Source organism: Biomphalaria glabrata, chromosome 1 (genome assembly GCF_947242115.1).
Source record: "Biomphalaria glabrata chromosome 1, xgBioGlab47.1, whole genome shotgun sequence".
NCBI classification, from domain to species: Eukaryota; Metazoa; Mollusca; class Gastropoda; family Planorbidae; genus Biomphalaria; species Biomphalaria glabrata.
Window position 1 is genome coordinate 42,097,706 of NC_074711.1, and position 26,054 is coordinate 42,123,759.

The 26,054-nt window shown below is 33.2% G+C and overlaps 1 protein-coding gene across 5 annotated transcripts; it reads left to right on the forward strand.

The window, feature by feature from the left end:
- The first annotated feature begins 231 nt into the window (after positions 1–231).
- On the forward strand, positions 232–26,054 carry LOC106063876 (galactocerebrosidase-like). Of its 5 annotated transcripts, XM_056037262.1 has the most exons (20): positions 545–753; positions 2,616–2,718; positions 7,148–7,326; positions 7,452–7,520; positions 8,156–8,219; positions 8,696–8,784; positions 9,518–9,682; positions 9,990–10,028; positions 12,917–13,044; positions 13,136–13,253; positions 13,525–13,562; positions 14,362–14,486; positions 15,455–15,594; positions 16,247–16,336; positions 16,524–16,616; positions 17,744–17,885; positions 20,225–20,405; positions 21,659–21,828; positions 22,468–22,547; positions 22,908–26,054. In XM_056037262.1, exons 3-20 carry the CDS (start codon positions 7,201–7,203, stop codon positions 23,106–23,108), a joined length of 2,058 nt encoding a protein of 685 aa, XP_055893237.1. In that variant the 5' UTR covers positions 545–753; positions 2,616–2,718; positions 7,148–7,200; the 3' UTR covers positions 23,109–26,054. The 5 variants fall into 5 exon arrangements, with proteins under 5 accessions (XP_055893228.1, XP_055893242.1, XP_055893254.1 ...); XM_056037253.1 differs by lacking the exons at positions 545–753; positions 2,616–2,718 and adding an exon at positions 232–384; XM_056037267.1 differs by lacking the exons at positions 545–753; positions 2,616–2,718 and adding an exon at positions 235–357.

Consider the following 26,054-nt stretch of genomic DNA (forward strand, 5'->3'; position numbering starts at 1 on the left):
GTTCCACAAAAAAAGTAAAGATCCGTTCACTTTTCCTGTTAGATTTTATATATACATCTAGTCCTATTTCATAAACACAATGTTAAAGGTCATGGTACCAATTCATCAGAGAAAAAGTAAGGGCGCTAATGTATGTAAAAATAACTTTATCGACCCTTTGAAGAGGGGATTTTCTACACTTTGTGCGGTCGTTTCGGCGGGCCGGATGGAACCACTCCGCGGGCCGGATCTGGCCCGCGGGCCGTATTTTGGGCATTACTGGTCTATGGTCTAGATATATAATGTGGTGGACCTAGTTCCTGGGCTACAAATTTGCGGAAATATCCGATAACAGCTATTCAATCAAATGATCTATAAGTAAGATGTATGAAAAAAAAAATCAAGGTAGATCTTTAATACGGTGTAGTTGGTAGACTAACACCGTATCCGTAACTAATATATATAGATCTATATAGGCCTATTTTAAGTAACTGGTGTAATTACTGTAATATTGCGTTTAGACATCTAAATTATCAGACTAGATCTATAATAATCTATATTAATATTATAATTATAGTTAATATAATATATAGTTAATATAGATCTAGACTAAGTCACTAAACCAGACTGATATTATACTAATTATAGTCTACAATAGGTCCTATTTTGTGCATCCACTGAGTTAAACCAAACTAAATCTAGATCTGTTTTTGCTTTGATTTTGATTTTCTCACATATCATACTCATAGGAACTCTCCAGTTAATTATTAATTGGTGAATAAAATGGAAATAATTGAAAATCATTTAGATCTATATTAACTTAAAATATATGATTCTCAACTATTTCCACGGGGTATGCCATTAAATGTCACAAAGTCATAAGCTCTTACATTTAAACCTTAACATCAACAACAAGGAAACTGTTCTTCAATGGATTCCAGCACACATTGAATAAGAAGGCAGTGAAAAAGCAGACATACTGGCCAAAGATGGAAGAATGAATAAACAAATGAAAATTCCTCTTTATCCAGAAAAAAATGATATAGAGTAGAATAAATGAGAACTGAACCAACTCACATCCCTATTACAAGAAAAAGGACACCTATTACAAACTATTCCAACACATTCAGAACCAGACAAAACAGAATGAGACAACATATGTTCCAGAAGCCAAAAGTCATGACTATAGAAACTTGCCCTTGTAGAGCATCACCTGAGAATGCTGAAAAATTCCTTCAATGCTGCCTGAACAAGACTGCTGGCCCAGAAACCCTCCTATAGAAGAAAAACTATATGGAGAACTTCCTGATCTAGAAATCGCATTGCGTGGTTCATCTCAGATTTATGATTACTGATCTGAATCTTCCAACATGAAAAATGAGAATGAAGAAGAAAAGAAAAAGGTTGAGTGCTTGTATTTCTGTTACCATGGCTACATGATTTCCAGTGGTGTGCTACTTAAATTGATAAGGCCATCAATAGCATGATAGCTAAGGGAGTGGGCACCATGTGATGGTTGCAGAAAAAGAGTGTGGGACTCTATCAATCCTATTGGCTGAGCACTGTGCTATATGGCATTCAAATATGGCCCACCTACTCTTGGCAGGAAAAGAAGTTCTATATTTTTCACCTGAGATGTTTAGGGCAGATTATGAAAATAAGGTAACAAGATAAAATCACCTGCAAAGAACAGGGTGTCAGGACATCTGTAGTGTTATCAGCAGTAGACATTTGGCTGGCTTTAAATTGTACACAGAATGCCACAGGGTTGACTTCCACAAGTCATACTGTGTTCTAAAAGAGGGCAGGAGATCCTCTAGATATACTTTCAAGAAGTCCATCAGGCAATGGGTGCCAAAGGTGCCATTATCCGTATTGGTTAGAAAGTATTTTATCCAATGACCACTCAAGGACCAGAAGCTCTTCATCTCAATTCCCGTCTGAGGGTGCTACAATCACAGCGACATTTGTGGTTTAAACTGTTTTAAACATATATGTAGCTCATGCTCCTTGATCCAGTTCACTTGCTATAATCGGCTAAAGACTGCACTAACCACTGTGAATTTCCTCATATTTCTATACTTTGACCTTTACTATACCTAGGGAGAATCACCATACCAGCTTGCCCATTATCAATGATCACTTTGTTCACTACCTGTTATTTGCCAATCTAGTTTCCACTACTAGACATTTCCATTAAGACACCACTTTGAGACTACGGTAGCTGAAATCCTCAGATTAAGATACACTTGTTTTTGAAAGAGTGACATGAAGCTCTTTAATTAAGATTGACACCCGGAGTAGAGCAAAGAAAAAGGCACAAGCTGGAGGGCAAGCTTTAAGGAGTATAATTGTCTGAATGAAAACTTTGGAGCATGATTACAAATGCCCAACCTGAGACCATGGATGTGTATTAAGGTTTAGTTTAAGAGATTTCATAGACTTCTAAAATGTTTAAATTACAACTGACTGCACCAATCACAAAGCTGTGAGCTTCATTAATTATAAAAATCTTTATTATCCATAAATTTGTTTTACATTTTTGTATTATACATAACAATACATTATATAAGATGACGTCTTTCTGACCTTGGCTTATGGCCAGGCATTTATCTCATTTCTCTGATATGATCCAGTCACTTTGCATCTGAAAGAGGCCACACATAATAAGAACTAAGAATTGAAATGAAAGCATACAAAATTTACGTTCATACCACAGTTTCTCTTAAAGATAGCAATGTAAGCTACATTTTGTTCAATGATTTAATTGTTAAAGGAACAAAAGAGTTCTTGTATCTGTTTGTTTTTGTGATCAGTAATTTTGTAGCTCCTTTATGGTGGTAAAATGTTAAAATCCTGAACCAGAGGGTGTTTTTTTATGCTTAAAATCTTTATAGCTCTCTTAGCAAAGTTTATCTCAAAAAGTGCCCCAGTGGGGTTTGCAACAGCATATGAAATATGCCTATCAGACTCTAACTACATAAAATCTAGGTAAAAGTTTGGGTTATTGCTTCAGCGATATATTTTATTGTGTCCTAGTCCAAACCTCCTCCAGGATGGCTGGGGATGACCATGCTCAGAGTTCGAACAATTGTGATGGCAGCACAAAATGCCCACTCCAAGGCCAGTCAGCCCATCCTACCAGGCAGCTACTACAAGTGTATTGTATTAATATAAAGCACCTAAAAGTTTGTGTGAACATTTAGTGTATAAATAGCCAGTCTGTTTGTGTGGAGATAGAAAAGCATATTCAATAAAAAAAATAAATAATTAAAATTACTGTTGTGATGGGGATCTATGTAATTACTATTAAGAAACAAACTAAATGTAGGCTGAAGGTGCTTTGAGAACATAATATTAAACAATCAAAATATAAAATACTTTTTTTTTAAACAAAACTTAGGTAAGGAAAGGAAATGCACATTTACAGCCATATCTCTCAATACTGTAAGCTTTATTTCCCCCTTTCTATATCAAACAAAATTAATTAAGTACGGTACCACTAATTAATTAATTAATTGGATATTTTTAGCGGCCCCCGTAAGGGGAAAAAGCCGCTATTAGGTTTGTGCAAAATGTCCGTCTGTCACACTCAGATCTCGAAAACTAGAAGAGATATGAAAAATATTATTTCATCATTAAATCCGGCTTGAAAAGTTTAGGTGCAACGGCTACTTTTGGTTTTCTAAAAGCAAACCGTTTAATTTATAAAATTAATTATGCAAGCGATTTTTTCATAAAAATACACCAATTCTAAAACAATTACGTAAATGTAAGGGAGGCAATGTTACAATATGCTAACAAAGATGGACAATTTTTGTGTATTTTCAGTATCACTAAGTCAAATATATTTTTAAAATGTACAGGAAATGTTTACAACAAATACAAATAATAGTTAAAGACGTTTTTTCTGGTCAACTAGCTGCTAAAATTAAAAGAAAACATTTCTGTTTGTTTATAAAGGCTAATAATGCACTTTGTATGTAAATATCACGCACATTTTTTTAAATGGACTTTTTATGCAGCGATTTTCGTGCAGTAGCGTAACGTCGCAACATGATCAGGTGCTAAACCAATTCCTTAAACTTTTTTTAAAAATCAGATTTTATTTATTTTTTGTTTAGTGCCCCCATCCGAATAAAAGAAGCTTATTTTTGTGCGTTTTGTCTGTTGGTCGGTCTGTCCGTCACGATTAGATTTAAAAAAATAGAACTCTAAAAGCTATTGAAAATCTGATTTACCCTTTAATGTTCCTCCCATAAAATCTCAATAGTTTTAAGAATCTAAAATTGATTGTTCCGGATTTTTTTGTGCAAAACTAATCAACGCCAACAAATGTTTGTTTGCTCTTCTAACTTATATTACATTCAATTTCCATGCTTAAACGTTGCAAAAACACATTATCAATAATATGTTGTTCCGTTTTTTATGTAAATAGCATATTAATGCTAAATCATAATCTCTATACTGACTTATATTTCATTAATTGTAAAAATGTTCCGGAAATTGTTTTATAAAACATGAATTATGCGTAATGATTGTTTGAAATCGCATAAGGCTTTTAAAAAAAGTAATTTACTAGAATTGATTACTGAAAATTACTTTTTAGACATTTAATTTTCTTGTAAAACATAACATAGAAGTTTTGTAATCGATAAAGAAAGTTCCGGATTTTGTTTCTTACAAATCGTCGCCAGAAATTTCCGAATTTATTTAAAAATCTACTAACGCCAAATAATTGTTTGAACTCCCTCTTCTAATTAATAAACAAATAATCTTCTCATTTACGAAATAATGTTTTTACGGATTTTTATGAAAAATATTTTAACTCACTACTCTCTTACAGTACATTTAACTTTCTACCTAAAACATTAAAAAATCTAATTATCGTTAATATTATGTTCCGATTTTTAAGGAAAACAGAATCCAAACACCAAAGTAAGGTATGAAAATCTCTCCACGTGGCTGTAGTACATCTAATTTTTATACGAGACCATCCAAAAAATTTAATTAACGGTATTACATTTATCTGAAATTCTCTTTTTCTTTTACTATTTATACAAACATCCGGAACAATCTATTATATAAACTTTTCAATTGTGTTCATACCTAAAAATTATTGCGATGTTTTGAAACGTAAAATAAAGGTTAATCAATTTTTAATAACTTTTAGTTGTTTTTTTTATATCAAGATAACGGACAGACCGACTGACAGACAAAACGCAAAAACAATGTGGCTTTGATCCTTTTTAAATAATATCTATTATAACTCAGTGCACCAATGTCTATGAACCCTCGTTAAATATCTCGTGTAAATAAAGACATTTTTTTTAATGGTACCGGTACTAGCCTATTGTGAGGTAATGGAATTTTTTTTCTTTGAATGGACTCTTTAAATGTAATGTTAAAAGAACGCACTCGGTGCACCAATGTCTATTAACCCTCGAAAAAATTGCTTGTATTAATGAAAACATATTTTAGTCTAACTAAGCCGTGTGACGTAGTGTTTTTTTTCCTTTGACGTCACATGGAATGAATTCTTTAAATGAAATGCTAAAAGAACGCACTCGGTGCACCAATGTCTATGAACACTCGAGAAATGGCTCGTGTTGATAAAGGTGATTTTTAGTCTAGCTAGGCCTTGTGACGTAGTGTTTTTTTTTCCTTTGACGTCATATGGAATGAATTCTTTAAATGAAACGCTAAAAGAACGCACTCGGTGCACCAATGTCTATGAACACTCGATAAAAGGCTCGTAATGATGAAGGCGATTTTTATTCTAGCTAGGCCGTGTGACGTAGTGTTTTTTTTTCCTTTGACGTCATATGGAATGAATTCTTTAAATGAAATGCTTAAAGAACGCACTCGGTGCACCAAAGTCTATGAACACTCGATAAATGGCTCTTATAGATGAAGGCGATTTTTAGTCTAGCTAGGCCGTGTGACGTAGTGTTTTTTTTCCCTCTGACGTTATATGGAATTAATTCTTCAAATGAAAAAAGAACTCGGTATAGTAATGTTTATTAAGCCTCGTTATGTGACTCGAGTTTAAAAAAGGAATGATATCTTGATTTAGATCTAATCTAGATTTTTTAAACTAGATCTAGATTTTTATTACAGTATATCTAGATCTGGATTTATATTCTAATTAAAATTATTTTAGAGTCTAGATCTAGAATTTCTAGATCTAGTTTAGACTAAAATAGACTAGATTAAGATGTAGAATTTCAATTTCTAAACTTAAAGTGTAAAAAAAAAGTGTAGATTTTCATTTCCAAACGTTTTAATCAATATTGTAATGTTTTAATATACTAAAACTAATCTACTATTTTTTTATTAAATTTAAATTTAAATTTACGGCAAATGAATCTTTGAAACATTATTACTTTTGACCATCGGATGGCTGCCTGGTCGTGCGGTTTGCGCGCTGGACTGTCGTTCAGATTTATGGATGGCCCAGGGTTCAAACCCTGCCCGCTCCCATCCCCCGTCGTCCTGCAGGAGGTTTGGACTAGGAAGTAATTATCTTCAACTCTGAAGGAACATCCGAAACGTGTAAAACATTTTACATCAAAATTAAATCACCTCTTGAATATTATTTGCGAATATGCAGATCCGACAGGGATCCGACTTCGACGTGGGCCGCCTCTGAGTTTGTGTAACACAAACTCTCTTTGTAATCTTGTTTTTAATGGCTTCATGTTTTGTTTAGAACAATGAAAAATTTTATTAAGTTTCAAATTGATCCAAGAAAAGGAAGTTGGACAGAATAATTTGTATAAATTTTGTACTAGACAGAGTGAGTTGATGTAAGCTTTGTAAAAAACAATATATAAAATGTATATCAACTTGTCAAGTATATTTTAAAAGTAAAGATGTAATGTTATTGATTTATATAGTGAAAAAAATGATCTGGTCTCTAGAAGCCTATGACCTGATCTCTATCTTGAAAGTGTTCTAAACGTTTGGTCTATATGCCAAACAGTATGAGAGAATGTGCAGTGCAGTTACAAGAGTTGAGACCAGAAGTACTAGGATCTCTGATTTACATAGGAGCTAATCATCTGAGACAAAAATGTGATAAGGGATACAAACACAGTTTCTGAATACATTCAAAGCTCTGAATGCCAATGATATTATTAAAATTTATTTGTTTTTCATTGTACAGATATAGTGTAACAGTCTCAAGTGTAAAAGTCTCTAGTGTAACAGTCTAGAAGAATGGGTGTATATTTTTTCTTCTTACTGGAGCTGATTATGGCCAAAATTATCAGTGGTTATATTGTAGATGATTCAAATGGTCTGGGGCGAACTTTTGATGGCATTGGTGGTCTCAGTGGTGGTTCCGTAAGTAGTTTTTCGTTTGATAAACTCTATTAATTTATTGGGGGGGTGGGTGGGTGGATGAAAGGGGCTCAAATAAAAAAAAATACACTCACTATTTAAAGCCTTTTATTTTTTTCCATTCAAAGGCCACATCTAAATTGTTGATTGGTTATCCACAACAGCAGAGAGATGAAGTCTTGGACTATTTATTCAAAGTATGTATTTACATTGCTATTGTAGAACAGCATATCATTATAAAACAAGTTCAATAAAAAAAAAACTTTTTAAAAAACTTGTCTTCTATTGAGTGAAATTGCATCAATTATTTTGAATCAATCATGTCATTAATTTTTAATAAATCAACCTTTTTGAGTGTGTTCAGATAGCACTATTAGATTTAGTTAAATCATTGAATGTATTTTGTCAACTTACTGGTAATTTTGGTTGACCTTTATTTTGGATAGAACTTGTTGAACTTTTTAGGAAAATCATTAAAGACGTTTTTGAAATACCTGTTTCCACCCTGAATCTATGAAGAGTTTGAAGCTTATAGAAGAAATTGTAAAAAAAAATAACTGTAGGGCAGGACAAACAGCTCAATTCAATGTGACAGGATATGTGCATAAAAATAAAAAATCTTGGTTTGCAAAGTTGATAGTTAATACTTGTTATTACCTCTTTGACTTTAAATTATATAACTAAAATAAAACTTCTCAGCTTTATTAACATTATTTTCTTGTGTGTGCTAGATATGTAAACACTAGTGCATGTCTAAAATAGTGTATGTTTTCATGAAGGAAATGAAGACCAGTATCAAAGTGTTTAAGAGTCTCAACTTGTTTTTTTCCAGCCCAATTTTGCTGCATCTCTGCAAATATTAAAAGTTGAAATTGGTGGGGATGCTCAAGCTTCAGGTATGCATTGGGAAAAAAAAAGCTTTATTTAATAAATATAGAACTAATTAATTTTATAACAAGTGTTATTTTTTATTTCTTATTATTTCTTATTTATTTTATTCTCCAACAGCAAAGTAAAATCTGAACTCATTTTAACATCTTCAGCTTTTATGATGACCAGTGCATTTAGTGTGTAGTACATTCTTCTTTCTCTCTCTCCAAATCTAAAAACACTCTGTTCCAAGTCTCATGTCTTTATATACATGAGACCTTTCATTAGCACAGTTCTCCATTCAATTAACAGCCAGGTACATTCACAACATTTTGTTAACAATGTTAGTCTTGCTAACAGTGTGTTACACTGGTCCTTTAAGGTACTCCAGCATACATACACATGATAATAGACATCCTATCTCTATCTGACTTAATTAACTTTCACCCACTTCTCAAATCTCCACAATATGACTTCAAGTTGGCTTTCTTTTTCTTTCTAGATGCAACTGAGGCTTCTCATATGCATGTGGAGTGGGAGGAAGATTACAACCGAGGCTATGAATGGTGGTTGATGAAAGAAGCTAAGTTGGTAAATAGTTATTTCCCTTGAACATATTTTCAGTTACAGAGCTTTTAACAAAAATTTCTGTTGGTGTAAAATTTGATAAGTATGAGTAGCAGTAATTACCATGCAGGATCTGAATATAAAGTATGATCTTCTCTTAACTAGTTGCCTTGCTGATAGTGCTCTTCAGCCTTGATAATGGAACCTATCTGGAAGAAGAAAAATGACTTCAAACCGGTTTTTGTGGGTATCAGGGTCTTGTCCACTTGCATTTTGATAAGGCAAATAATAGTAGACTCTCTCCCTCCCTAGGGGCTTTTGACAGAGGTCTGGATTGCACTATTCCAGACAGAGGTCTATGTCTTACTACTGTCTAAAATATGATGTAAAACTCATCATGATTATTTTTGGACCTGGTAAATGGGATAGCATGTAGGGACCTGGATCCAGGATGTGACAATTCGACAGGGCATGCCTAGGGCACAGTCCACATTTATTAACCTTCATACTGCAGCTCACTTGGAGAGCTCTATGGATGGCAGTGAATGGACTAACCCTAACCTTGTCCCATTGATATTCCAGTCACAGCTAGAGTCAGATCTCCTTTAACTTCTTAGAGCAACATGCATGACTGAAAAGTTCCTTAAAATGGGGGGGGGGGGGGAATTATATACTTTAAGTCTATGGAAACCCCCAGCCTACACTTTAATGCCTGGGGGAAAAAAAGCAGCAGTAATTAAATTTTTTTTTTTTTCAGCGAAACCCGAATATTAAATTGTATGGTCTCCCCTGGGCTTTTCCTGGTTGGCTTGGCAACGGGACACAGAGTCCTTATATTGATAACCAGAAACTTGCTAACTACATCTACAAGTGGATCCGAGGTGCTGAAGTATATCACAATCTACATATTGATATAATTGGGGTAAATATACTTTACAAGCTATTCTCTTATTAACCTCATTTTTTTATTTTATGCAACTGTCTTAAAATGGATCCAATGGTTATGCTTTTAAGTTTGATCTAAAAATGTTTAGAACACTTGGACATTTTTTGTGAATGATTCCACCACTCTGTGAGGTGCCAAAAGATTAAAGCTTTCTAAAATTGTTTTGACATTACAGTTGGCAATTAACTCTTGTTTCAAATATTTTCTAATTGCCTCTATGATTTGTTTATGGTGTGAACTTCTAACTCAAACCATATGGAAATTTATTTTTTTTTATCCTTAGATATGGAATGAGCGTTGGTGTGATGCTGAATATGTTAAGGTAAACAACAGCGCTATCTTAATATCAATCAAATTAATTCATTTATTTAGTTTGAAGAACTTTCTAATGCCTGTTTTCTGTGTACTTAAGGTGGTTTAAAATCTGACCTGATTAGTAAAAGCTGATTATATCCTTGTTATTAGGTAACAACTTGTTTTTTACAAAGTTTATTTCAAATCACTCTGATGATATTTCATAAATAACTAAAACTGGTTAGATCTATTTAGACTTATTCCAATGTACCATAAAATAAAATGAAAGAAAGGGCCATAACCACATCTTAACATGCCATCACTTATCACATCTCACTGTGACAAGAGGGACAATAAGGGTGGCTACCTTTATTTTTTTTATTAGAGTTAGCCCCCTTTATTACTTGATTTAAGTCCCTGTCAATTGTTTACGATTGCCACTCTCTCTTGAGCCTTTCAACTGACCAGTGTATTTTGAATTAAATCTATATACTGTTTAACTCATCCTTGTGTTGTACTATTGTTGTGTTACTCAAGAGGAGTGTGCCACTGTTGTGGGAAGAGTATTTCAATAATGAGCTAAGTAGATTTTATCAATTTGTTAGTACTAAATTGATTTATGTAAATGGTATAGGTCTACTTAGTCTCTTATCCTCTTCTGTATGTTTTTTTTTGAAAGACATATTTTGTTTAGATACGAGACAGTAGTGTGTCTCATGAATGACGTCATTTCATAGTTAATGTATGTATGATATTATTGTAAACTAATGTAAACCCTCGCTTTTTCCTCTCCTTTGGATTAGAAGTGTTGTATAGACAAAGGATGATACTATTGAGCTGATGTAATTTTTGGGTTTGGAAAAAACTGTATTCTTTGTAAACAAGTTGAATGCCTTGTGCATCATATAATTTCCCCACAAGAGCATTTTTAAGGGGGGAGGTGTGACAAGAGGGACAATAAGGGTGGCTACCTTTATTGTCCCTCTTGTCACACTCACCACTTCTTTTCACCACTTTTTTCACCATTTATTACACCCAACCACTTGGTTTCACCACTTAACACACCTCACCACTTCTTTTCACCACTTATTACACCCAACCACATGGTTTCACCACTTAACACACCTCACCACTTATTTTTACCACTTATTACACCCTACCACTTGGTTTCACCAACTGAACACACCTCATCTTTTCTTTTCACCACTTCTTTTCACCACTTAACACACCTCACCACTTATTACACCCAACCACTTAGTTTCACCACTTAACACACCTCGTTGCTTCTTTTCACCATTTAACACACCTCATCGCTTCTTTTCACCATTTAACACACCTCACCACGTCTTTTTTCCACTTATTACACCCAACCACTTGGTATCACCATTTAACACACCTCATTGCTTCTTTTCACCATTTAACACACCTCATCGCTTCTTTTCACCAATTTACACACCTCGCCATTTCATTTCACCACTCAACACACCTCACCATTTCATTTCACGACTTTACACACCTCACCATTTCATTTCACCACTTTACACATCTCACCATTTCATTTCATCACTTAACACACCTCACCATTTCATTTCACCACTTTACACACCTCTACATTTCATTTCACCACTTTACACACCTTAACATTTCATTTCACCACTTTACACTCCTCACCATTTCATTTCACCAATTTACATACCTCACCATTTCATTTCACCACTTTACACATCTCACCATTTCATTTCACTACTTATCACACCTCACCATTTCATTTCACCACTTTACACATCTCACCATTTCATTTCACCACTTAACACACCTCACCACTTCTTTTTACCACTTATTACACCCAACCACTTGGTATCACCATTTAACACACCTCATCGCTTCTTTTCACCATTTAACACACCTCATCGCTTCTTTTCACCATTTAACACACCTCATCTCTTCTTTTCACCATTTAACATACCTCATCGCTTCTTTTCACCACTTTACACACCTCACCATTTCATTTCACCACTTTACACACCTCACCATTTCATTTCACCAATTTACACACCTCACCATTTCATTTCACCACTTTACACATCTCACCATTTCATTTCACCACTTATCACACCTCACCATTTCATTTCACCACTTTGCACATCTCACCTTTCATTTCATCTCTTAGCACACCTCACCATTTCATTTCACCACTTAACACACCTCACCATTTCATTTCACCACTTTACACACCTCACCATTTCATTTCACCACTTTACACACCTCACCATTTCATTTCTCCACTTTACACACCTCACCATTTCATTTCACCACTTTACACACCTCACCATTTCATTTCACCACTTAACACACTCTGATCACTCTATTCACTTCCTACTTCAACTCTTCAGTAAAACTGTGGACAGCTTCCCAGAATTGAGAAAGAACATTCCTTTATTACAAAGCGTATATCAATTCATTGTGTCTGTCTGATACACATTGTCTCCCACACCCATTCTTGGATCAAGTTGAAACCTTAGCCAATTTGTATTGTAACTAACAAAACATAAATCAATAGAAAAAAAAAACTCACCTATTCAGTCTTACTGCTACTAACAGATGATACATTAATGTTTTTTTAAAATATATTGTGGAATATTATGCTCAAAAGTCGTCACCTTGTTTTTCTCAATCCTCTCTTATACAAAATTGCATCTATAATTTTTGCAAGTAGTGCATATATATCTGTACCTAGTGTTTTTAAAGATGTTGATGTAGTCAAGTTTAGAAGAGCTTTAAGAAAATTAAATTAAGTCTTTAAACTTGCCTTATGGCTAACCATACTAAGAAAATTAACATGTACTATTTTTGTATCAGATATATTGTTTATTCTTATATTTTCACACCTTTTTACATTATTGTCATATCTACTAGGTGCTTCGAAAAACTTTGGACCAAAATGGCTACAGTAATGTTAAGATAGTGGCTTCTGATCTTGATTTTGGAATTGTGGATTTCATCAAAGCAGACCAAGAATTTGCAGCCGTTGTTGATTATATTGGGTTTGTTATACATTGGACTTAACTACTTATAAATACAGAGTAATATACAGCATTGATTCTTTCTTGCATTCGGATCTATTTAATCTTCCAGAGCTCACTATCCAGGAGTGGTGTCCCCTGATGATGCTAAGCAGACTGGCATTCCACTTTGGTCATCAGAAGATTTTAGCACTTTCAATGATGATGTAGGAGGGGGCTGTTGGGCAAGGGTAAGAACTCTCGACACACACACAAATAAAAAGTTGAGCTCTTTCTTTCTGGTAAACAAATGTGCCCAGCTCAATCCCAAACTCCCTTTAATTTAGACTAGTTTGTTGCATCTTCTTGTTTTGAGATATTAGTTGTTGACAAACATTTTACTAAGATGAGCAAGCTAATATACAATAAAAATGCACTCTGAAATTGTTTTAAGTTGTAGGTATTTGGTTATTGATTAGCAAAAAGATGCAAGTGTAATTTAAATTGTTTCCCTTTTACTAGATACTCAACCAAAATTATGTTCAAGGCTTAATGACAAGGTTAGTTAAATTTTACCAGATTTATATGAGTTGAGTTACTATAAGTTACTTTTTAATTATATACATACACATGGTTAGAGTTTTATGTAAGTAACTTAATTTCAGTTACATTTACAGTATCAAGCTTTTTCATCAAATATAACACAAAGAAAATTAGAATTCAATGAACATACTAATAACTAATAAGGATTGTCTTTGATTCCAAAGAATAAGGAGGATTGCAGTATTTCACATGACCATGCAAACCCAGTTGTGACTTGCATATTTTTCCACATCAAAAGCAGATAAGCCATTGTCCACCAGGCTAATCTGTGCCTGTCTTTGACAAGGGCCCTTCTTTGGGTCTCTAAAATGTGTGTCCCCCAATCTTCATGAGAACTCAGCAGCTGTCTCTGCCAGCTGCTTTCCTCTATGCCAGTGAAGGCAAAACAGTGCCTCATTATATGTTATATTAACAAATAAAAAACTTATTTTGATTAGTCAAATAATTTGATATCATGGCTACTAAAATCAAATTTAATTTAAAAATTTCATTAAATTTGTCATAGAAGCTCTCTTCACTTTACAGTTACATACTCAGAGATTTAGTAAAGCCTAGCTTTAGATTTTGTACAAAATGAGAGTCTAAATTTAGATTTTGTACACAATGAGAGTCTAAATTTAGATTTTGTACACAATGAGTCTAAATTTAGATTTTGTACACAATGAGTCTAAATTTAGATTTTGTACACAATCAGAGTCTTAACATTGGAATTTGTAGTCAATCAGAGTCTAACTTAATTATTTTCTTTTGCTGCAGCACTATTTCCTGGAATCTAATTGACAGTTTCTTTCAAGGACTACCATGGGACAGAACATCTCTAATGACTGCTAGAGAGCCCTGGAGTGGAAACTATAATGTTGAGAGTCCAATTTGGATGTCAGGTACAAGACCTTTCTCTTTTTTTTTTACTGATACATTTACTGCTTTTACTTTTTGGCGTTCTGATATTGATGCAGAATTAAATTCATAAATGAGGTGAATAAAGATGCAATTAAAAAAACAGAAAAAAAAAATGTATCTAAATAACTAATTTGCATCTTAATTAAGAGAGATTTTTCTTCTTAAACAAATATTTTACTTGGAGATGCTATCTTAAAATGAAAAACAAAAGATATACAGCAAGCATATTATGAATTGTTATGTTACATGCAAAGCATGTTTGGACTGAGCCATCTTGAAAAGTAAGATTATCGAGTATTAAAATATTTTTTTTTTTTTCTTGTACTGCTTTTATTGTATAAAAACAGCTCTGAAATAAAATTTAAATATAAAATTAGGAACTTTCTCAATTAATGTTTTTTCTTCTGAATTTAATATTTTTATTCAATATTAAATAATGTAAATATAGACTGTTAGTAGTGTAATGTCAGCCATCATAGTATACAAGTATGTTCTACAACAAAAGTTGCTTTCTTTATGTACATATGTGGTTAGATGATGTTGCATAATTCATTCATTTTTTAATAGACTAACATGAGAGAAATGGAGAGTTTGAGTGCTGGCCCTAAATGTTAATTTTCATATGTACAGAGAGTCTCAAGCTAGAAGTATACATGATATCTTACTATTAGCCCCATTCCATCCCACTTGTTACTAGTGCTTTAAAATTATGTTACATAATATACTTTTTAAGATAGTATTTTCACAGCTAGGTATAAACAGAGTATTCTCACAGCTAGGTATATTCAAATTATTCTCACAATTAGGTATAATCAGAGTATTCTCACAGCTAGGTATATTCAAATTATTCTCACAGCTAGGTATAATCAAATTATTCTCTCTGCTAGGTATAATCAGAGAATTCTCACAGCTAGGTATAATCAGAGACCTGACTTTGTGTTTTTCTCAGCCCATACCACACAGTTTACTGAAGTTGGCTGGAGTTACCTTCCCCATGGCCATGGAGTGGGCATGCTGAAAGGTGGGGGTAGCTATGTAGCACTAACTAATGCAGATCATACACAGCTGACTATTGTCATGGAAACGATGGTAAATGGAATTTACTTTTTTAACATTGTTTGCTTGTGTATCAAAATTTTCTAAGGAAACCAGTGAAGGCGCGGTGGCTAAGTCATAAAGCACTGGCTTCCGAACTGCAAGGTTCCAGGTTTGAATCCTGGTGAAGACCGGGATTTTTTATTTCTGGATCTTTAGGGCACCTCTCAAGTCCACCCAGCTCTAACAGATACCTGACACAAGTTAGGGAAAAGCAAAGGCAGTTGGTCATTTTTGCTGGCTACATATTAACCCAGGGCCATGGAATCAGATGACCTTTACATTACATTCTAAGAGGGATCAATGTGGCATGTGAATGTAAATGAAGATAATGTCACAAAGATAATAAGATATAAACTTCATTCATTTATACCTTTAGTTCATTGAGAATGAGAATGTACTTCTTACTTACCTCTCAGGTAGTGAGCTTAATAGTTCAGTTGTGTTTCTATGTATATCTGTGATTATTTTAACTTCTTTTATTATTTGCCACCTAACATTTGTAATGGCAAGAAATAAAACAATTCTGAAGAAAACGGAAGTAGTATTGGTGACATTTTTCTTACATTCTTTCCTTTCATTCTTAAAGGGATGATACTGGAAATGGTTAATTACATTTTTGTTGTCATTTTTCTTTTCATTTTAGAGCCGTGAGCATTCAGTGTGTATAAGACCCTTCCTACCTGTCTATGTTGTGGTACCTCAGAATGTTACATTTCAACTCGCTGGAAGCTTCGTAAGTCATGTTTGAAATTTTGTTGTCTACATATTTATATAATCTTTGTCATAATATACAACTTATCCATGATTTAATCAACTTGTACTAATAATCTACAAATCTTACAACGAATCAATGACATATGTCACTTGACAACAATATGAAGTATTTTTGGGTTTGGAAAAAAAAATGTATTTACTTTCAGGCTAATGTAGATTTTCTCTATGTGTGGCGGAGTAAACTGAGGTTTGCAGCCAATGAGAACTCAGTTTATTTTATATTCCTGGCTCTTGTTCCTGTAAGTTTTTTTTTTTTTTTTTTTTTGTTGGTTTCTAAGTTCTTTGAATATTTTGTTTTTATTTCTGATGAATACAATATTTATTTGTTTTGTTTTTACTTCTGATGAATACCATATTTATTTGTTTTGTTTTTTTCTACTTTATAAAATTGAAATTTAAAGTATATCCTTTTTTTTTTAGTAACATAATTAGATATATTAAACATACTATATGATTAACTACAAAACAAACTGGACTTCTTTTTAAATTTTGCTTATAGCTAGAAATAAGCTTTAACAACTTCATTATTCTATAGGTCATCATGAATGTGTATGAATGTTTGGAATGAAACAAACAACATAGAAAAGTTAGGATAAAAAGAGTTGTCTAACCTGAGCTTATTTTTTTTTTAAGGATTTTCAATGTGTGTATATAGCATTGAAACAAATATTTCATTAGTCTTATAGTAGCTACTAAAAGTATGAAAATTGAGAATAGGGATAATTTAAATTTTACCAAGAACATTTTTTGTACAATGGAAATGTTATCAAGCAACATCTATCTATTATTTTTAATGTCAGGAGAATTACTAGTTGGTCTTTTAACTTTTGTGAGATTTTCCTCTCATAGTCTTACATGAATGGCTGCTTGATCATGTGGTAGGTGTTTAGGGCTGTCATCAGGATGATACTGAGTGTGAACCCTGCCTACCTGCTGCCTTCCCACGCAAGGGATTGGGGGGGGGGGGGGGGGTTAGGACATAATATAATTAACTGCAATTCTGAAGGAATATCCAAAACTTTGTATAACAAAAACAAACTTACATTCCATGAAACACTCCCATCCATGTTCATCTTTTATTCATGAAACCTAAGTTTTATGTGTTATATGCACATGGGTTTTCATTTTCACCAGCTGCTTGAACAGGGTTAGAACATGGGTCAAAATCTTTTTTTTTTTTCAATAATTATAACAAAATAATAATGCTTTAAATATTTATTAGATACATTTTTTCTTGCACTAAAAATAAATGTTTACTGGTATAATTTTTTAAAATATCAATATCTATACGTCTATAGAAATATGGTATTACTAATTGTTAGGTTTATGCAGGTAATGACTTTATTTTATGTACTGTCACATGAAGGTTGTGAATGGTTCCATAAGTCTTTGGCTGGATGTTGATGAGATCTACACCTTGACCACAGTCAACACCGGCAACCATGGGAAACACCCACCACCTCCTGATTCAGCTCCTTTCCCTCTGCCATTCAAAGAAGATTTTGAGAGTCAGTCTCATTTTCTTACTAGAGTTTTTTACAAATATTTGTTTTAAGATATGATTCATTGAAGTATTTCTTTTTTTCAAACAGAAATAGAATTGTACACCTACAGGAGACTGATTATCAAAGATGTGATACTGAATTATAATATACTAATCGACCCACGGCGTAGCATACGCCGTTATTTTGCAGGGCCAGCCTAAGACCAATCCAACCTATGCTACCGCAGTGGGCCCCACACTTTCAAAGGACCTGCGCTAATTCTAGGAATAAATTATTAAATTATACCATTTTATAACTTATAACAGAATTCCCGCAGCCTTCTGTCGTTTTACCAGGAGCTCCTGGAAATCTCCTGAAATAGCAAATTATACGAAAAAGTAATGGAAATCTCCGAAAATTATTAAAATCTTTTGAAAACTAAAAAAAAATTTCCTGAAATATATAGACACAAAATGGTCATTTTAGGGTTAGGGTCAAAATGGAAAACGCCAATCCTATGCGCGATGAAGAAAAAATGGCATTATACAATACCCGTAATTGTGGAATCTGGTGAAAGAATCATCTCGCACCTCAAACTAATGAAGAATTACTTGAGGTCAACAATTCTCGAAGATAGATTGAAACATTTGGTAATTCTTGCTATTGAGCGTGATCTATTTAGGAAATAAAATTTTTATGATATACTGTATGGCTTCGCCATACGCAAAGCTCGTAAAGTAATTCTGTAGGTAGTAAAGAATGAATAAAATGCAAAGACGAATTTATTTTCTAATACAAATTCTTAATTTTCACTTATTATCAGTATCCCTACCCAAACTTGGCCCCGCCAAATCCGTTTTGCATAGAGCCCCACAAAGGTTGATTCCGGCTCTGCTATTTAGTGACGGGTAAATACAGAGTAGATTACTTGTTCTCCCCTCCCCTCTTTTTTTTTCGCCCCTAAGTTATGTGGGTTAACTCTAGTCCGACTTGCAGAAATAAAAGAATGATCTTCCCTTTACTTTTTTTTTGTCCAAACTGTTGAGCCATGAAGAGAATTATATATATATAGTCAACCCACGGTGTAGCAGACGCAGCTATTTTGCACTTTCATAGGACCCGCACTTTCATAGGACTCGCGCTAATTCAAGGTGTATAGATTATTAAATTAAACCATTTTATAACTTAAAAACAGATTTCCCACGCACTCCTGTCGATTTACCAGGAGCTCCTAGAAATCTCCAGAAATTGCAAAATATACGAAATAGTCCTTAAAATATACGGAAATATATAGACAAAAATTGTCATTATGGGATGTCTTTCAATATGGAAAATGCCAATCCTACGTGCGACAAAATAAAAACGGCATTATGCATTAGCTGTAATTATGTAATCTTGTGAAAGAAGCGTCTCGCGCCACAAACTAATGAAGAATTACTTGAGGTCAACAATTCTCAAAGATTGATTGAAATGTTTGGTAATTCTTGCTATTGAGCGTGATCTATTTAGGAAACAGAATTATTATGATATACTGTATGACTTTGCTACACGCAAGGCTCGTAGTAAAGAATGAATAAAATGCAAAGACGAATTTATTTTCTAATACAAATTCTTAAATTTCACTTATTATCCGCTTCCCTACCCAAACTTGGCCCCGCAAAATTCGTTTCTTATAGGGCCCCACAATTGTTAAGTCCGGCCCTGCTATTTAGTGACCTGTAAATATATATAGTAGATTACTTGTTCTCTTTCCATGACTTCTTGGTCACAATGGTTAAGTCCGGCCCTGCTAATTAGTGTTTATAAAATCTTTTACATGTTTCGGATGTTCCTTCAAAGTTGACGATAGTTTACTTCCAAGTCCAAACCTCCCGCAGGACGAAGGGGGATGGGAGCAGGCAGGGTTTGACAGTCCAGCGCGCAGCCATCCATAGCGAGCTGTGAAAACGTGCCCCCACCCCCTCTTGTTTTTCTCGTGGGATGACTATCCGCAGAAATAAGAGAGTGATCTTTCCTTTACGTCTTCTCCTCCAAACTCTTGAGGGAAGAAGAGAATCATATATATAGATATTTTAAAAAATAAAAGTGAGTAAAAAGGAAAATCAAAAGTAACCAGGAACAACATCTAAATAGCTATGCTAAAACAACTGTTTCTAATTAGCAAGCATTGTTTTGCAAGCTATTGACCCCTGCAGTAATAAATGAGATTTCTCTGGTAGGAGGTAGTGGGCAGTACGTTTGAATTTTACAAAAGTCTAGAATTTGAAATACAGGAATAAAATCAAATAAGTGTGAGATACTAGCAAATATGTAAATGTAGGACCATTTTGAGTGAGATCTTTATCTGTCCATTTGTTTGTCAGGTTACCCGCTCTCAGCCGAGCCCTACATCCTGGCACCACAACAAGGATCCTTTGATGTGGTGTCAGTGGGTGATCAGCATGGACAAGTCATGAGACAGATGGTACTACAGACTCCAATAGCATGGTGCCAGGAGACTCTCTATTTGAATGCTTCTCTGAATCTTCTTGGAAGATTTAATTGGTAGGAGTAATAATAATCACTTGAAACTACTTGATTTATTGTGTGTGATCTGTTACTTCATTTGTGATTTATTTCATTTGTTACTTGTTACTTTATTTGTTGTTGATTGTTATATTTTCTTTCATTATTTGTAATCTATTAGCTTCATTCATTGCAATCCATTACATCATTTATATTATGCTATCTGTTATACCATTTGTTTTTGGGAGCTACTTTCTTTATTTGTGATCTGTTACTTATTCAGAGTTTGAAAAATATGATTCAATGACTTTTTGACTTTTTGCTCAATAGTGGAATTAAAACTTTCCCCAAATTTCACAGATTATGGAGCAAGCATTGAAATGTTTCTGTTTCTTCAGCCAATGGTTAATGAAGGTATCATGTGGCCAGCACAACAACTCACTATTTTCTTTTTCAAAATCTCATGTCCCCATCACAGCTGTGTAAACTTGGTGAACTAAAGAATGGTTATAGCTGTGTAAACTTGGTGAACTGAAGAACTTCACTTCATCATAGCTACTTTTATTTTATTTGACAAAAGTGTGCCTGCTGTTATGTTTTTGTTTTGTAAAACTGGATCTCAAATAAAAAACATAACTTGCATAATGAAATGATATTCGCGAATTATCAGAATCTGAAATACTTTCCTCTCTAGATAAAATCTAAAGTCTTTGAAGCAATATATACATTTTCAAATCAACATAGAACCTTGGCGACTTTATAAACTTTACTTGTGTAATGAATGTGAGACAGTTTTTACTTCAACACTTTTTTGGGCTGTTTTCATATATTACAATGTTTATACTATCTTATCTTATAAAATACAGACATTACTTCAAAAAAGAAGATGATTACTATTTTGCAGAAACAAAACAGAAAGTATTTTGAAACATTAAAAATTATAATCCTTTACATGAAACAAATAAAGTGCTAACCTTAAAGAATAAAGCATGGTGGCTGAGTGTTAAAGCACATAAATTTTGAACTGAGTATTCCTGGGTTTGAATCCTGGGGAAGACTGATATTTTAAATTTGGGTATCTTTAGGGCACTTCTGAGTCCACCTAGCTGTAATAGGTACCTGAAATTAGTTGGGGAAAATTAAAAATGGTTGGTCATTATGCTGGCTACATGACACTCTTGTTAACCCTGGGCCACAGAAACAGATTACCTTTACATTTTCTGCCCCAAGGTTTGAAAGGAGAACTTTACCACTTTACATAAAGAATGGTTATATTTTCTAATCCTTGGCAGGACGGATGTCAAACTGACATCAGACGTTCAAGTTGGAGCTGTCAATGGGTCAAATGGAGTCTTCATTGGTGTACGCATTGATAATGGAGGCTGTAGCACTTATGCTGCTAAAGGAATTTTCTTCTTTATTGTCCCGAATGCTCAAAGCTTGAAAGTTACCACTGACATCAGTAAGTGATCTTTGAAACAAATTTCAGTTGTTTACTGTCAAATCCGATTTATGGGACCACATTGGAATACAATTAATTTGGTCCTAATAACTACCTGATCCTATTAACAGGATTTGACTCTATAATAGGATTAGTTTCCGAACTTTAGGATTTGGTCTGAGTAAGCAGCTGGTCTGATTTTTTTGGTAGTTTTATTAATTGGACTCTACTCCATTTATAAAATGGAATAGATTTGTACTTCTAGCTGACAGTTACTGTAGACATGCTGATTACACCTGCCACATCTATAACATAATGGGACACTTCTACCTTTAATATTCAGTTTTCCTTTTTAAAAGTGTGTTTTACATTACAAGAATTTACCATATTTTTCTGAGTATTAGACATACTGAAGGTTTTAAATAGAAAAGTCTACATTACAATATTATTAATTGATGTCATATAGATTATTTATTTCCAGGGGACATCAAGCGCTTTTGTGATTCTTTATATTTTGGTTATCTCCCCTAGAACATCTTTCTTTTAATTATCTTTTTTTTTTTTTTTTTTTTCAACAAGTGTTTGAATATCTTGTTTTTACTAAGTTCTTTAGCAATTTGAATGACTAAAACTTAGACTAAACTTTTTTTGTTACACTAGAGGGTAAAAATGTTTTGTATCAAGACAAGTCAGTATCTGCAATAACATCTGGCTGGAACACACTGTCTCTCGCAGTTAAGGTTAGTGTTTAGTTTAAGGTAAGATATGGAGAATGATGTGAGTAAACAGACATTTTTAGCATGACCCTAGGGACCCTATGTACAGATGAATTGATTTAAGGGAAAAAAAAGACATTACTAGCACACTAATTATTTGCATAACTTAATGCAAACTGATGAATTAGATAAGCTCACATTAAATATATGAATTGAATGAGCACACTTAAAATACATGACTTTGATGGGTATACTTTGAAAATTTGAATTTAAATAGAAATTCAAAAGATGTTAAGGAATTGGCTAAAACAATTAATACTAAGATAGCACACTACATTTATTGGATATAATGATAGAAGTAAAACACATGTGTTCTGTGATCAGGGTCAGAATGCCGTAGGTTGGTGTAATGGTGTCCAACTCTTCAATGTCTCAGTTCCAGCCAGTCCCGCCAATGGCTTTGTGGGAGTCGGCACTGACACTTATGGCTATGCAGATTTTGACAATTTGTACATAGATGGAAGCATGATTAAAGAAACTAACCAGGGCAAGCCTTTACATTTCATTGGGGAAAGTTTTCTTTAATGTTGTATCTATTTATTTATTTTTGTTTTGTTTTAATGTTTTTATTTTGTACATAGATAAGTGCTCAACATGAAAACTGAATTGTTTATTTTTTATAACAAAAGAGAAAACTTCTTGAAGTATTTTTATGAAATAAAGAAATCCAATGCTGTTAAAATTTTGTTTTAGTAGTACAGTAGATCTAAGATTTAAAAAAGAAACATTGTTTTCTGAACTATTGTGATGTGAAGTATCAAAATGTTTTTTTTAAGCTTGCTGTTATCTACCAGCTTTGCTTGGTACTCATCCAGCTATATTACTCAATGATATGAATGGCAGTGTATGAATATTTAACCACATTGATATTGACTGAAATTTTTGATATTTTATCTTTTTATGGTTATAATGCAGAAAAAAGTGTGTAATTGATACTTACTATTTATTCCTAAATGGTGTAATTCATACTTACTATTTAGTCCTAAATTTTAGTGATAGAAAATGTTTAAGAACAAAAATTAGAATGGCCCATACACAAATTTGTCACACATTATATTTACATTTATATGTTTTGTTTTTATTACTTCACTTCTAATGTGTGGGTATATACAACTATATTGGTGCAGCATTTTTCAATGTGTGTTAATGTTACATGGTTGTGCTGTGTGTGCTCTAGACTGTCTTTCAGTCATGTCAATGGTCCATGGTTCATACCCTGCCTGCTGCCATCCTCCTGTTAACCCTCAGGAGGTTTGGACTAAGAATAGATTATCTTCAATTCTGAAGGAACATCCAAAATATGTAAAACAGCAATCTCTCTCAAAAACACTTGTCAACCTGCAAGCAAAATATATAATTAAAAAGATGGATAATTTGATTGCAGAATAATTCATAGCATTGGTTTGGTGATTGGGTAACTCATTTAGGAAATGCCTGAGACGGGTCTAAGGCTGTAACAAATGATATAAAATTAGGTGAGCCTACATCTGGATATAGCAGTTCTTATTGGATAAGTTGACCAATACTTTTCAATCATTTCTGACCATGTTGCCCAAACATATCTTTACTTCAGTTCAGACTTTAATTAGATTGAGTTAAATTAGATTAAGATTGACTGAGTTAGAAATTTTATCTTCCAAATAAATTTGGATCACATTTTTAAAAACATTTTAATGTTTAGTCATTCTCATTCAGAAATTTTTTTAAAAACTTTTTTTTATTGCTAAGCTTGTGCAGTTTGCCCAGTGTTTGTTATTGTTACTCTAAAGACTAAAATATATTTCTTTTTCTATTTTGCTGAACTATTTTTTTTTCTTAAGTAAATGTTTTTGAACTATTTTTATCATGCTTGTTTTAAAATTACCAGTTGTGTTTTTTTCTGTGATATTTATCAGAGTCAGTGACAGTAAATAACTGCCTTAATTTTAAAATGGCATTGTCTCACATACTAGCTGTTTTGTATATATATATATATATATATATATATATATATATATATATATATATATATATATATATATATATATAGTTAAATATTTCAAAGCAAAGCACTGTATAAGTTAATACCTAGACACATTATTGTGTCCATCTCAGAAAAAACAACCTAGATATCCAACTATTGGTCTTAGTTAATTTTGTGTACCACTAAGTTGTGAAAGGTTTAGTAGTGTGCTGAACCCTGTTTTTTTTTAATAAGGCTTAATGTCTTTCTGCCAAACCTAGGGTCTTTAGTTGTAATTTAATAGTGGTCTGGGATTTTATTTGGGATTTGAGAATGTCCTCCAATCTGCTTAGCCTGGATATCTGACATTTGGAGGGATAAAGTGACTTAGTTTAATCATTGAACACCCTAACACTGTCACATCCATGAACATTCCTAAGAAGACATGTAGCTATAAATCACTCAATTTGTTACTCCATCTCTGTGATAATTGTTTGAAATGACTTTGTCACAAGTAAAGTATATTTTTATTGCTTCAAATGTATACATTCAAAATGAACACAAAGTTCAAATCTTGGGTTTTATATTCTTTGTATCTTTTACATTCCTCCTATTTTTTTTCTTCTTGTTTTGGCTTTGTTCATTTGATTACGGCTGCTCAATGTTCATTTGATTATGGCTGCTCTGCATAATATTGAATTATCATGTGAACATTCATATAAAAAGTTGGATGCATAATGAAATAAAACAATAATAATTATTCTTGCCAATCACTAAAGCAGTCATCTGATAAATCAGCAGAGTTGTCTAATCACTCTGATAAATTAGCAGAGTTGTCTACTCCCACTGATAAATTAGCTGAGTTATCTAGTCCCTCTTATAAAGTAGCAGAGTTGTCTAGTCCCTACAATAAAATAGAGTTGTCTAAACACTGATAAATTAGCAGTTGTCTTGTCCTACTGATAAATTAGCAGAGTTGTCTAGTCACACTTGACAAACTAGCTGATTTGTCTAAGCCCATTGTCTTCTTGGTAACCAGATAATGAAAGTGACATATAATAGTTTGGTTTGTCTGCTAGATTCATGGGAAGCAACTTATTTTATTTTCCACAATGCCAGACAGACAATCAGTGATCCTATAAATTGAATTTTTGTGACTTACATATAAATGTGTACAGTTGTACAGCCAAATCAAGAATGTATGTAGCTTCTGATCTCCAGAGTACAGGTATGCTTCACTATTATAGTTGAGCTGATTCTTGGTTTTATAACCATGACTACAATATGAGGAAAAAAATGATTTTACATATTTTGTGATAGGGTATTTTATAATTGCTTGAACTTTAGATAGCTGTAAATTTATATATATAGATACTGTTATATGTATTTTCACATTTTTCAATTAATGCTTTTTGTTCTTGCTCTTATTTGTATAATGACATTGCATACTTGTTATATGAAAGTGCTTTTTGCTCATTTTAAACCAAAGATTTAAAATAAAATATTTTCTTTACAAATCTAAAAAGTTA